Here is a 15,772-nt window from a genome sequence, read left to right as displayed (position 1 = left end):
CTCCAATGAATATGGTGATTTCTATTAGAGTGAAGCCACTTGCTTCATTAAGCTCAAGATATGAGTGAAGCCACTTGCAAAATAAGGTACCAAAACCAATGTTATAAAGTTTACGAATCAGAATATCATGAGGAACATTATCATATACACCTTGTATGTCTAAACCAATCAGATAGCCCTGGTGGCCTTTCGAGAAACTTGTATAAATATTGGCAACTATATCTCTAAGACAGCTTTCAGTACAAGTTTTAGGACGAAATCCATAGATTTACTGTAATGTAGAAATAAGAGATATTATGTAGAAATAAGTTGTGCTGAAGAGATCCATTGAATACGAGAAAGAATGATTCGTTCAAGTTTTGTAAAGGTATTAATCATTATGATGGGTCTATATGAAGTAATTTCAGTGGAAGGCTTTCCTTCTTTTAGGATGAAAATAACTTTTCCCTCTTTAAAAGATTCGGGAACAGAAGATGAAATCCAGAGAGAGTGGGGACTTTTGAGGAGGTATTGTAGGATGCCTGGAGGAAGTTGTCGAATGGCTTTGTTGGGGATATCGTCTGGTCCTGGAGCAGAGTCTTTACCCTTTTTGATTGCTGATTGAAGGTCCTTGAAGGTAAACTTCTTTTCCAAATTGATGTTAAATTCTCTAGAGGAGCTGAAAACTTGAGGGCATGTAGATTGGAGTTGTGGGTATTGGAATCTGGAAATTAATGCGTTAGTTTGATCCAGAGGGTCAATGAGCGTGTTCCACCTTGAAAGTGAATGACTGTATGTGCTGAATCATAGCTTTGGAAACCAATATATTTGAATTTCCTCAAAATCTTGTAGATACGCGATGGATTGTTGTTTTGTCTGAGTTGGGAGTCAAAAAACATAAATTTTAAACATCGGAAATATTGTCGAAAAGTAGCTTGAGCTTTTTGTGTATTCAATCCAATTTCTGACAGTAGGTGACTGTCTATACTCTAAAAGGCCTTTTTTTTATAAGGAGTTGTCTACACTCCGAGTTTAAGGGTATCCGCAGTGGCGGATCATGATTTTGGGAGGCCCCAGGCGCAACCTGATCTGGAGGCCCCAGGCGCAACCTGATCTGGAGGCCCCCTATCAGGGGCGGATTAAAGGTAGGGGCTGTCACCCCCCCCCCCCCGAGAGCAGAAAAATTAAATGGAAAAAAAATGTTTTCTACGTTTTTGACTGAATAACAAACCAAGAAAATAAATTTGCTTAAAAAAGGGGGGAAATTCAGAATTTTTTCCAAAAAAAATCAGAACCGTCCTGAAAAATTGAACATATGGTCACAACCACCGCCCCCACCCACAAATTTGCGTTTATCCACCACTGCACCCTTTTGGCCCTAATAAGAACGAGATGGTTCACTAAAATGAACAATATTATGAAAATCATAACTTTTTTTTTATTTTTGCATCACCAAAACCATAAACACAAAAATAAGATAAGGAAATATAATGATATTCTCTGGTACTAGATGAAAAATAATCACACTCCCATTAAAAAAAAAAATCACAGTAAAATTCTGCATCATATTTTTAGTAATCTAAGATGTCCGTCCTGGTGCCTTCAGCCACACGGCAAAAATGGAGATCCGTCATAGTTTTAGTAATTTAATATTACTGATTAATAAAGATTTGATAATATCTCAAATATAATATATTTGATTTGATATAAAGATACTGATAATATTTAATAGAAAAACATTTCTTCAATAGAGGGAATAGAGGGAGGAAATTATATCAGAGTAAACATAAGAATTATATTTTTAATGAAAGAAATTATTACAGAATGAATTAAATTTAATGAAAGAAATTATTTCAGAATGAATTAAAATTATTGTCAATGAAAGAAATTATTTAAAAATTTTTTTTAGAAATTATTATTTTTTATTTGTTTATTCTATTTTATTTTTACTATTATTATATTAATTATTATTATTTTCTCTTTCAGCCACCTCGTTGGGCACTCTGCCTGTTGTGGCCTTTGCCTTTGCATTATTTGTATTCAGAGTGAATAAAAATCTTCTATATTATGCCTCCCCCCTCCGTTTCGTTTAATAACGAAAAATGCCACAGTATAACATTGTGGCCCGCGTACTTTATAAAATGTTTCAATATGGCCTGCTATGCCTCAAAGGTTGAAGACCCCTGCAGTAGACTCTCGCTAATCCGGTACGTATTAGACCACGGTGTGCCAGATTTTACCGAAATTGCTGGATTAACTTTGAAGAACCCCATTGAAATAATATATGAAATTTCGTGCAAAGACATAGTCAGGACTTGATCAGCAATTAAGAAATATTAGAACGTGTTAAGGGGTTAGGGCATCAGGAGAAAAGTGACACCACGCCACCTAAATATCCTGGACTACTGGACGTGCTGGATTAGAGCACGACCGAATTCTCGAGAGACTACTGTAGTTGAATTGAAATGCTCAAATAAAAATTTATCAGATAATTTATATATTTTTAGTTTTGCTTACCGTTATTTTTGGAGATTCTGCAATCTAAATCCTAAAGGAAATCTTGAGGATCGGCATGAAAATTTTTTTCATTACAATAACACACATTACAATTACATTAACAATAAACACTTTTCGGTCTGACACAAAGATGTTGTCTACCCAATCCTCCTTGACCAATCCAAAAATGTAGCTCTTTTTTTAGAAAGAAGGAATAGAAACCCCCTTGATTTTTTTCAGCCGGGGAGGGAGTGTTAAAAGAGAAACAGAAAAATCACGTGATTCAGAATGCATGTCATTCAGCATTCATTTCAAACCCCACTTTTTTTTTGTCATATGGTCGTATGGTTCCAGTCATAGATTGCAAATGTATATGTTGTTTGAACCAGCTTATAGTATTTCATTCAAACAAGTGGGAGACAAAATCACAATAAGAGCTCTACTACATTCATTTTAATTAGTACGACTGTCTCTTCCTGTCGATGTCGCCGCTTGCCGATAGCCATCTTACCATCCATTATACTGTATACAAAAGCTTACACCAAAGCTGTCGTATTATCGGCGCCCATAAAAGCATTTAATACTGTGGAATGAGACATCTGTTTATGCCTTCACTCCAATTTTCATTTCGGACAGACATTAGGACCTGCTGTTCTCATCCCTCCTCCTGCTTGTGCCCTTGGGGAAATACTGTTTGAAAATGACCCTCCCTGAATGATCGCTTTACAATGTCTCTTCTTTCTTTGTCGGGGAAGAACTGGCCCTTGAGAGCTGCGTCTTGTAAATTGTTCTTTTCTTTCAGTTCCCGTTTTTCTAATCTTACGTACAGTATACATTAAAAAAAAAAAATTGCGGTTAAAAAAAAAAAGGGAGAGCAGATACTGTACTTAGTTCAAGAGATTTGTTGATGCGCATGTAAATTCATATGTAGGATGAAGCACACAACTATTTGGAGGCCCCCCGCTCTGCCGAGGCCCCAGGCACGCGCCTCATGCGCCTGTGCGGTAATCCGCCACTGGGTATCCGATGATTTTTAGTAGTGTCACAGAGTCCACGAGCATTTTGAAATTGATAAAATTATACAAGTGATTAAAAGAGTTAAACTTGGGATATCTAGTGCACTAGATAGCCTGAGTCTGCATCTTTTTCAATTGTTGACAGATTTCACAGATCCTCTGATCTTCCGAAAAAACATGATATGGATAAAATTATAATTTATATAACGTGTTGATAAATTTATATGAACAATTACTCATTGAAAATTTTACATTTCCATTCAAACAAAATCGCAATTAAAAGTACTTCATTTATCTTGTGAAAACCAGTAACGAATAGGCCTAAGGTAATTTTGAAATACCCTCTGAAGGTTCATTAACAAACATTTTGGATAATTTTGATATTTTCATCCGGAACCGAATTTTTCAATTCGAAAGAAATTCTTGATTTTTATGACGCAAAATCATTTACGTCATTTAATGAATGACGTGAAATGACACATGAAATGAACGTGAAGAACGGGAAGAGGACCTTTGATTTTGTGGAGGGTTTGAGAACAACTTGGTCATTTTCATTCGAATCGGTAATCTTTCTTTTGCCGCCAGGCTCCAGAGTCATTTTTGCTGGTAATGAAGTAAAGGGTTGTAACAATGCTTTAATTTCATTTACCAATGCTTCTCTAAAAGCATAAAGTTCACTCTGAAGAGTAGAAGTAATCTAAGCATTTTCAGGTGGACCACTTTTTGATGTGATCGTGGCAGGATATGATTCTGTGTGTATATATCGCCGTGCCTCAGCGATAGAGACGTGTCGCTCTGCTTTGATCTGTAGAACTTCGCATTCCGTATTGCAGTGGGCACACGATTTATCAAGTGCTGAATGAGAGCCTTTGCAATTGATACAGGTTAGTGTACTAGCTGTACACACTGATACATGGTGCTGTTCCCTACATTTATCACAAAATTGAGCCCTTGCTGAGCAGTATTTTGTAATGTGTGTGAATTTGAAGCATAGTTTACATTGCCGCGGTCTATCAACGAATAGAGAGATTTTCAGGCGAAGGAACCAAAGTTTTATGTCCGCAGGCAATTGTGTTCCCAGCTTGGTTACTAACACTGTGGAGGTTGGAACTCCCTGCTTGATGAAACGTCGTAGCTCAAGTAGGATCATGTTACTACCTTGAATTTCTTCTGCCAGTTCACCAACAGGGATATCTGATTCTATGTTTCTAACGAGGAATCTAGTTGAACAGTTTTCCAATAGGAATTTTGTATACACGTGAGCTCCAAACAGCTGATTTATCATTAACGCCTCCAATGTAGACTTTACTGTTGATATTATGAGAATGAGGCACTTCCCAGAGCGAATAAATTTCACCTTAGAGATATCTTTGCTTTTCCTGATGAAAATGTCGAGTTCTTTCTGAAGAGCACGAGGCTTCGAAGATGGGATATTCTTTGAAGAAAACAACTTCACTTGTGGAACACCGAGCAGCCTAGTGCGGCCGCTTGAATGACTTTTTTGTCCGTCGGACATGTTAGAAACGAACACGTTATGTTCGTCGGATTTTGTCTCGGTTCCACTTACCTCCATCTTCTCATGGGAAAGAGTCTGTTCACTTTTATCTGACGAAGTTGATGCAAGTATCTTCATATTGTCAGTGTCAACAGGACTTGACATGACAAAAGTTAGGCCTAAGCTATTTAACCCTCCCCACTGCAGAGGGGGAAATAAAAGAGCAAAATACCAAGAAAAGGCAAAATTCCCGAAACGAAAAGTAAACCTGACTAACTTGTCAATGAAAGAAACACAAAAAAGAAAAAAGTTGGAAAACGAAAAAAAAAAAAAACCAACCGCAGGGGGAAAAACTCCCCGGTCACGTTCCGAAATATTTTTCATCCCGGCACACTCATTCTGAAAGAATGTTGATCGCTCAGTCAGTCCGTAATTGTTGTGATGATGTCTTCAAAAAAACTCTCTTCGGGACTGTAGCGCCCTCTTTTGCGAATTTCACCCAGAGAAAGAAGCTTATGAAACCGTGACCGCGGTAATTTGAATTACGTACGAAAGTATGGCGATTTTGTTAGTAAATCGTCAGCTGTCGGGCTCTTACGGGAGCAGTTCTATAATATCAATTGTGAGGATGTGGGGGCTTCTCATACATCCAGACTTTAGCGATGTTGGCAGGAAACTGGGAATATCTAATTCATCTCCTGCACAGTACAGCCTTTTGTCATAGACTTTATGTTGCACCATCTTGCATGCAAGTTTTGGAATTGGAGTTCGTGTTTCTCTCTTTCACGTTCAGTTTATCTGTTACTGGAAGTGCACTTGATATGTAAGCATATAAAGATATTTTTGGAAAGACAATAGATATACAATTAAACCTCGATATAACAATACTCTGCAGACCAAGAAAAATATCGTCGAGGGCAGGATCCAACTTTGACTTGATGGGGCCCTGTATTGGAGGCCCCCCTAGACTGGTCGAAGAGGTTTGGTACGTCTTCAAATACAATACATGTTGTTTGTAAACACATCAAAAAAGGATATGCACTATTTAAATTGAGAAAGCTATGTAGAATTCTCCATGAAATTATCTGCAATAAATGCTTTTTCCATTCTTTCATATTAGCAAAATCACTGTTAATGTCATGAAAACCTAATTTTTGAGATATCTCAGTTTAAATACACAATAAAGGTGACAGTTTTTCTTGTAAAAGACTTGAGTGAACTGATCATACTTTATCCTTTTTAATGATCTTTTGCTAGAACACAGTTTGATATTGATGGTGATGCAATGTTGTCTCAACATTTGGAAACGCCTCTTCTAAACCCATAGCATTGTTTAAGATTTGTGGTATTGTGTCATCAGAGCCCAAGCCAAGGACGAAAATTGTTGCAGTTCGTCTGAAAAATTGTTCACAAGATCAGATGCGTAAAGTTTTTCATTGCAAATATATAGAATCTTCATGAAGATTCGAGGATTTCATGTTGATCAAACATGCAAATTTTCTTCTCATAGTTTCATAAATCATTTTACAATTAAAAGTGTGAAATTGAGGAATCAAACAGACTGACACATTGAAACATATTTTTGTCAGTGGAGTTGATATTGCAATAGGTGTTGTTATACATGTGCTGTGTAAAGTGTATTACTAATTAGAAATATTAAAATTGGTAGTTAATGGGATTTGTTAATAATGGCCACTTTGGAAATAGTATGATGTGATTTAAGAAAAATTCTTTGATTTTCCAAAATTTTACCAAATAAAATTTATAAAAATTTGAGTAAAATATATATGTTATAAATTTGGGGCCCTCTACAACATGGGGCCCATGCAGAGAAATTATTGTTATATTGAGAGCATTATCATCGGGTGTCACCAAATTCATGTTGGCATCTCTTCTGAATAGGCATTGTTAGTGGAACTATAAAATGCATTTATCAGTGTTTATTCTATAGGTTGCACCTATATCTTGATATTTTTTATGCAGATAAAGTTTGGCTATAATAGCAAAATTGTTTTCATTTCATCCAGACATAATATTGCAACCCTGTCGAGGACAAGATCATTCAATACACACACCATTCTCTATTCTTGTTTTTCCTTCTCAGCAGATGGGTTCCTGTGTAGGGACACCAGATGTCATTTTTTTATGACATTTGAAGCATCCTACGTTTTAGAAATTTCACCCCTTTTGCCTTTCTTCAGATTTCTGGAATCATTTTGGTTTTTTTCTGAGGAAATTTTTCCCCCACTCTGAAACATATTTCTTCATTGTCATGAGTGGTTTTTTGTGTTTGTGTTTTTAAATATTTATTGTGTTTTATAATGTTTTACAAACTTGCTCTAAATGACGAGAAAGAGGATGACTATCGTTTAAGATATCATTTTATGTTAACCAGAACTTTAAAATCCCAGGGACTAGGTTGCCGTGACAATTAAAACATTAGTATTAATGCTTAAATTTTTCTATGTGTGATAATTAAATTAGAGTCCAAGGACAACATCAATTTTTTAGGAATTATATCAGTATCACTACTGAAATGGAAAAAGATCACTGTCCTGGAAAAGTCGAAATAATATTTTGATCCCTTTTTTTTCTAGTGAGCGACTATGACATGGTTCTGGGGTCCTTGGGTAAATTCTAATCGAAAACTGCTTTCATATAAAATATCTAAACTCTCAAATTGGACCATCTTAGGTTGATCTGAATTTTGAATGGTTAATGTAATTGTGTGTGTGTGTCTCTAAATTTTTTGAGATTTTTCAGCATTATGTTAATTTTTTCATCTGTTTTCAGGATTATGTGGCCTTGGAAAAAGCACATAACTGTGCTGACTAGCTCTTACCATTAAATCTTGGTATAATATGGGTGATCTTCAGTGCACATTGGAATTTTCTGTTGAACTTCAAAAGTTCATTAATGTTGATTTATTCCAAAGGGGGTAAGTAAATGTGATCAGCTAAACTGATAAATAATTTTTGTGCTATTTTTGATTATTGATCGTTTTTGTCGCACTACCATCATTTTCTGCACATGAGGTCTAATTAAATGACTGGGCCACTTATAAACACCCTACATTCCTAGCTACATTATAGAAATTTAGCGCATCGTGATTGGTCAAACCGAGTGATGAACCATTACATCGCTCATAGTGAAATGTATGCTGGTGCTGTTTAACAATGAATATACTTAATTGTGGTTGAAACAGACATCCTCAGTTGGAGTAATGGTTATAACATGAACACACATACCAAAGGTTGTGTTTGATTCCTTCTCAAAACCATCCGAAATTTTTCTCCCATCCTTTCATCTTTGCTATTATTTATTGATTCACTAAAAAATGCTTTCATTTTTTTTCCTGATATAATCAAATGTGGTTCAGGTGCATCAAGATGAAAATAATCATGGCTCCCGAAGTTGGGCTCTACTGATTCACTGAATAATGCTTTCATTTTTCTTTAATGAACTTTGAAATTCAGTTTCACCAAAAAAACTCTGCCCCTCTACATGCGTGACTTTTTTCTTACTGGTAGTAACCAACACCAGCATGCTAATGTGTGATGTGTTGCTAAGAATGTAACGATTTTAATTACACGACCGGGACCTAAAATTTATTGCCAATTCTGAATGACAGCTGTTTTTACTTGCCGAGTATTTTTTGATATTACCATGTCAAACCTTTGTGTGAATGTGGCAGAGATAGAAAATCTGTGCTAATTGCGCCAAACTGCTACAATTTCTAACGTCTCCTATATTCTGTTACAAGAACGACAAAATTCTTCAATTCTGTGCTATCTTGCATCAGAAGTAGTTTTTCTTGCATCATAATGGAAGCAGAGTTTTCGATGACATCATTTGTCCCCCCCACAATTTTATTTCTTAGAGCCACAAATGGAATTAGCTTGAGAGCCCCCACCCCAGGATTTGTCACCTAGGGTTTTGACGTATAAAATGAGGTCAAACTATGTGAATTGTCACTCATCCGCGGAGCAATGAAAATACCCTTATCATATAACGGGTCCCATTACCTTCAATAGCTTAGTGGCCTATCAAACCAAAATCATCGTCTGAATCATCGTCGTTTCTAGGAATTTTTGGCCCAAGAGTTTGAAGCAGATCATGCCAATGCTGTCTATCATATCAATGTGTATTTGTTAAAAAAAAGTTTTGACTTGATGCAGATAACTGACTTTTCTTTCATGAATGACATCTCATTCCATTTGAATGAACTGAATACATGGCTACAATCCAGAGATCAACTTGTGCACACTATATTTGATCATGTCGAAGCTTTTGTGGCAAAGCTTAAACTTTGGGAGGTGCAACTCAAAATATAAAAAAAAACCAGACTTATTTTCAGCTTCTCGCCAAGTCCAGAAAGATTGTGACTTGTGAACAACTGTCTTTTTTCAGTTTTTTTAGATTTATTTTCGATGTTTTTCAGCATAGATGAAAGAAATTCAGCAGCTGAAATGCTAGTCTTACTACAAATAGAACAGCTCAAATTTCAAATCAGCTATTCCTTGAAGGAAAAATCATTCAGTATGCCCATGATCACATGTTATAGAGACTATATTTCTGAGAAGCATTCCCTAATCTTTGAAGGTGTGTACTTTGTTAGGAAACATACTTATGTGAGTAGTGCATGAAATACGTGAAGTGGAACACAAGAAGTCACAGATTAGGGACCAGCTGCTGTGGTGATTGAGTGATCATACTGATGGACTCGCATCACGAGGTCCCGGGTTTGAACCCCACCATTGCCACAGTGGTGGTTGGCTGAAGTTGGTTTTATGTGGTTCTCCCAACTTCAAGGCGTGAATGCGAGTCTATCTCCCGTTTACAAAGTCTCGCCATAGAGAGCAACAGACCTACAAATGGTACAAATGTAATTCAATCAGAACACATCACTCACTTCACTACTGAAATACAGATGGCAGCGCTGAAAAATCAAACAACACTACATACATACTTAGGCTGTTAGGTACACACACAGTTACACCGCCTGCACAACTCACTAGGTAGTAAATCACCCATAGATGGTGATAGACCTGAGTTGTGCTCGCTTTGAAAGAAAGAAAGATTAGGGACCAACATGTTGAAAATACTCTGCGTATTGCGTCGATCAACAATGACAACCTAGTCAAGGAAAATCAATGCCAAATGTCTCACTGAAATTGTAAAAATATATAATACAGGCCTATTATTATTTTTAATTAAATGTTCCTTACTCACAAAGTAGTTGAATGAAATTATAATCCCAACTCCTCTTCGCGCAAAGCTGAATTTGTTCATTTTATGCAAAGTATAATCTCTTGACACCTGAGCAAAAGTTGACTATTAAAAAAATATATATTTTTTTATTGATTTGTGTTTATTTTGTATGTCAAAATGCCCTTTAAAAAGGAAAAAAAAATTACTGATTTGGGTCTATCTTTATTAGGACCATAGACCTGCCAACTCTCCCGATTTTGGCCGAAAATTAAATTTTATGCGAGCTTTCACATTGTCGTGGCGTCAATGATTACCAGCGTCGTTAGGGAAAACACCCATAGAGGACAGCCAGTAGTCATTTCCATCGAGCACAGCCTTAAAAAAGTCTCTGTGACCGCATTTAAGCAACTGGCAAAGACGCGACTTCGTTTCCATAGCGTTTATCGGCAATCATTTATCAGGGGCATGACCTTGGTTGCCGAAATTACTGTATAATCGTTATTGTATTCCATTAACAGCCGTAAGGTAAACTTGTTTTTTCGTCGGCAGCTTTGTAATTTGAATATTTTTTAATTGTTTCTTCCGATTAAACATCTTCAGAAAGAAAATATAAAACTTCAAGCTATATAAAGCTAAATATAAAGCTTTTAAGAGTTCATATACCCAAGATTATCAATCACCGATAGCATCCACGAAAAGAAACACTTATGTTTTATGAACAGTATATAGATGTTATTTCTCTATTCTGCATGGAAAGACTGACATGGAATTATATTCTGCTCAGGGGTAATGCAGAGCCTGCCTTGGGGGGGGGGGGATGTAACTTTTTCTTACTTGATTTAAAAAAAAAATTTATGAACTTTTTTTTTTGATCGAGTCTGAGTGTCGGGGGTGGGGGGGGAGACCCCCCTCAGGAGAATCTCGGAATTTCTGGATTTCAAAAGTTGGCATGTCTGGGACCAATTAAGTTAGGTATGCAAATGTGTACCTCGTGTCTTAACTTGAAAAAAGAATCATTAAAAACCATTTAAAATGTGAAATACATATGTGTACCTCTGGAGCAAAGAGGATAAAACTCATCAGAGGTGTTGATTCAAAGTGGGTGGGGGGTAAGATGTCTAGCATATGGTCATTCCTAAAAAATGTGTACAAACCATTTCCAAGACTAATTTTTATACAAAATTTCAGAGCACTGGTAGTAGTTTTAATTTTTTTCTAGTTCATTTAATTCTTTGTCATATGGTATCTAATTTTTTTTAATCATTGTTTGTAGCAAAACCTCAAAATCTGGCTGTCTCCCAGTTTGAAAAAAGTGTTAAACAAAGGGGAAAAAATTGAAATCGCATTTTATATATGTGCTATAGATGAATAAAACAGGCAATAACATTTTGAAAAAAAAAAAAAAAATTTCTTATGAAAAACTATTTTTTTGTTTGTTTACTGAAATGTTTTCTTTAAAATGTCTGTTATGGTCATTTGGGAAATATATTTTTATACCGATTAAATCTGATAACACTTTTGAGCTCATCAAAAAGTTCACTTTTAATGCTTGATCAACTTTTTTGGATTTGACGTTGAAAAAATTACTTAAGATTCATGTAATCTCTTTAGTACCAGATTTTTCACCATGAAATTTCCACTATGTTACGTCATTATCATAAATAATTAAGAATTTTTTTTCATCTATATCAACATCAAGTGATAGTACATGGAGATATGCTTCAAAATTATAATAAACGTTTTCATCAATCATTTAAATTTATAATTTCAAAAAACGATAATTTAGGCTAATTTGCCCACTCTGTTACATCTTCCAAAAACCCAAGCAAGAATGGAAACTATGATTTAAAAGTAAAGTTATTGTAGTTCAGAGGTTTTGAAGATTTCAGTTAAACTTAATAAGTTATCCATTCAATTTTTAAACCTTTTTACCACATTCTCCATGTTATTTTTTTCAGTTAAATAAAAAAGTTAATTAGTGCTTCCAGGCACACATCCAGAGAGATGTGTCATAAGGGGCATTTTAGTATGAGTAAAGGTCATTATATAACAATGCATTCTGTATTTTATGGGACAGAACCATTATTTTCCTATAATTATTTTTATTTCCAGACTATCCCCCAGTCCACTCTGGATCACTAATGTGAGAGGCATAAACACAAGATTTATACCTACATCAAATTATTATTTAATTTCAACAATAAATTTTGAAGTAAAAGAAAAATCATCCTGATGATATAATATACAGTTGAGCTAGTCCATTGCCCACTTTAACCAAATTTTAAAGACCAAAATTCAAACTACGGGGTGGGGGCATGTGTTTTTTAAATTTCCTCATGGGTTGAACGTTTTTCAAAGGTTATAGAGGAGTCTCTGGGTCACCTATCGCATTTTGTATATAATTTTTTGAGAAAAGAGTGTATTTGCATAGCCTATTTAGAATATTATTATTTTTATATCAGTTAAACATTTCTGTGCACTCTGTTACAGGAAGCATTTTTGCAGTTCACCGGCAAAAAAAAATTCTTCAAACTAAGATGTTGAATTATAAATTACCAATCCACTGTCTGTCAGAAATAAAAAGTTCTGATTTTAAGTAGCTAAATATATTTAAAAAAATAAACTTTTCTATGTGCTATTTTGAAAAAAAATCATGAAAAACCGTCAAAAGTAAAAAAAAATTTAATTTGCCTTTTTTTCAGCATATGTGTAAGAAATAAGCTGATTTCATTATTTTAACAATATTTAAACTATATTTTACGGTGATATTTGTTTTTGTAACAGAGTTAACAAAATCCATGACTTTCAGTCATAAAACCGAAAAAATTGAATATTATTATAAAATAAAAGTGAATATTTATGAAATATTAAACTTCAAGTCATTGGCTATAATTTGAGATCAATTTTATTCTGAAAATTCAACTTTGAATTTCTCGTTTCAAAAATGTAGAATGTACAACTTTTTTGGGAATGACCCATATACAAAATTCAAGAATGGTTGTGAGGTGGATTTCATACTAGTAAGGGTATTACTGTCAAAAAATTTTCATGTAGTAGGGAGTTATGCTCAGGTAGCCTTAAGTACAGGTTTTGACATCCATGAAATGAACAGCATTAATTATGGATCTGGAAATCCCCTCACAGTTCTAAATACTTGAGATGCTTTGTGGCCCACAGGCTTCTCTGGTATGTGTAATACAGACAGCAATGTCTAAGATGTTGAAGATCCCTGGTCTGTAGAGGTCTCTATTATTTGTGAAAACCACATGTTTTTTATGTGCTTAGTTTTTAATCAGTGTTTCAAAGCAATTAAAAATATCTTTCTCCTGGTATTAAGTAATCAGAAGGAAGATTTGATCATAAGTTATACAAATGCAAAGGCCATAACAGAAAATGCCCAACGAGGTGACTAAAAAAAGATGCCCATGAAAAATATGGATGTGGAATGAATATCTAAACTAGATCAAAAATACAGCAACCCAATAAGAGAAATAAAAAAACCAATAATTATGATAAAATATAAATATACTGCCCATAAAAATTATGGTTCTCATCTAAGTATGGATAGCTTCTTAATTTATCCCACACAATTTGTTTATCATATTTCTTTTTAAAGTGTTGTTTGTGGTAGAATTCACGATCCTGGAGGTAAGCTATTCTATTTTAAAAAGATTAGGGGAGATGAAAGTTAAAAAAGAACTGCAGTAATGTTTCATCCAAAGACTACTTTGAGAGTGTCTTTCTTGCCTAAGCAAAAGATAAATAAATTATAAATCTGTTGCCTCCATAAAATTGGGGGAAAAAAGCAAGAAAAAACAAAAAAGAAATAAAACTACAACTGACAAAAAAAAAATTCAGAGTATCAGTGATAATTAGGAATGCGTAAATTTCATATTTATGAAATAGATGAGATAAATGTAAAATTGTTGAAATGGATGTGATAAATGTAAAATTGTTGAAATGGATGTGATAAATGTAAAATTGTTGAAATGGATGTGATAAATGTAAAATTGTTGAAATGGATGTGATAAATGTAAAATTGTTGAAATGGATGTGATAAATGTAAAATTGTTGAAATGGATGTGATAAATGTAAAATTGTTGAAATGGATGTGATAAATGTAAAATTTGTAAATTTTGACAAATAAATGCAAAAACTTGATTTTTTTTGCTACTTTTGCAAGAAAGCGCTAATTTGCTGTTTTAAAAGCAAAGATTGGACATGATTTCACTCAGTACTTGCACCTTATTTCCAATTTATTCACTTAAAAGCCAATTTTTCTCTTTGCATAAACTAGATCATCTTGTTGCATGTAATTATTTTGCGAAATATGTGCCTGGTTCAGGTAATCTTCCTTCATTTTTTATAATGAATTTCCAGCCTATAAAATATGAGCTATCCGTTCATGCCAGTTTTGTGAAGTTAGTAGTCTTAAAATCTTTTGAGCACTAAATTCGAGGGCATTTTTAAACAGACAAAAATTTTGACACAAGAATAGTGAATTGAAGAAAAGCTTAATATTATGGTCAAGACAGCAGCAGTTATTGACTGTCGTTTGTTTTGTGAGTAATGTTCAAACAATTACAAAACAAATGACATCCATTGTAGCGAATAGCTTTCCAGCATATAGATATTTTGGTCATCTGAAGCCGTAACAACACCTACATCATCTTTGTGTAACCAAATTTATTACTGGCATCCTTTTCCAAAAAATATTTTTTTAAAGATGTGACACAGGATGATGGGGAAATGATCATGTTAACAGATAGCTACTTCTAGTAGTAAACCAACAGACTTTTGCTCTGGCTGACTTCAAATGCCACCAGTATAACCCAAAATCTGCATAACTTCGGCAACATCAGTATGTTACGGCCACGCATATATGCACATTATGTTCCTGAATATACCAATTTGTTACAAAATTCACAAAGGAGTTTGCATTGTTTACGTGTTGCATGTACAATTAAATGACATGAAAATGTAGTAGTAGATTTAAAATGCAAAAAAAAAAATTGTTAATGCATGAATTTTTCAAGGGCAGCTATTAATTTAAATTAAAAACATACCATAATTAAAAAACAGTTGTAATTTTTTAAAAATCTATTATTTTTAGCAAACAATTACAAAAAAAATTTCATTTGAAGGTTTTTTGTCAATAAATGTGAAATTACCGATTTCAAAACTTTTTTTTTTAAGAAATATTTTTTATTCATAAAATTTATGTATCTCTAGTGATAATCCAAATTAAAAATAAGTTACTGAAATAAATTATATTGCGAGTGTCAAGCATAGCATAAATATCAAATTAGTGTGGAAATAGGCAAAATACCATGTTGGATTTATCAATCTCTTAACATGGTTAAATTCAATTTTTTTTTTACCATTAATTTTCAAGAAACTTAGCTGCTGGCTATATTTTACTTATCAGTATGTAAAAAGTCTCAGAATTTTTTTGGGGGGGTTTTTTTTGGTTGACATTTGTTTTTTTATGTAATGACATTTATTATGGTATTTTTTATGTTTTGTTCAATTCTATAAGAATGACCCATCTATATATAGTGACTTGTAGATAGAA

At 34.1% G+C, this 15,772-nt stretch overlaps 1 protein-coding gene across 2 annotated transcripts in view; it reads left to right on the top strand.

The window, feature by feature from the left end:
• The first annotated feature begins 5,526 nt into the window (after window positions 1–5,526).
• The window catches only part of LOC149085620 (protein FAM135A), an 81,818-nt gene continuing 71,572 nt past the window's right edge, over window positions 5,527–15,772 (top strand). The window contains exons 1-2 of one of the 2 annotated variants that reach the window (XM_089233761.1): window positions 5,527–5,809; window positions 7,780–7,924. In XM_089233761.1, coding sequence (XP_089089887.1) covers window positions 7,848–7,924 — 77 coding nt within the window. In that variant the 5' untranslated portion in view covers window positions 5,527–5,809; window positions 7,780–7,847. The remainder of the gene's footprint in view (window positions 5,810–7,779; window positions 7,925–15,772) is intronic. The other variant, XM_089233760.1, reaches the window with a different exon arrangement.

Source organism: Pholcus phalangioides, unplaced genomic scaffold (genome assembly GCF_987345545.1).
Source record: "Pholcus phalangioides strain wild (caught in Gottingen) unplaced genomic scaffold, Ppha-v1.0 ptg000007l_1, whole genome shotgun sequence".
Classification (NCBI taxonomy): domain Eukaryota; kingdom Metazoa; phylum Arthropoda; class Arachnida; order Araneae; family Pholcidae; genus Pholcus; species Pholcus phalangioides.
This window is presented reverse-complemented; position numbering and strand designations above follow the sequence as displayed.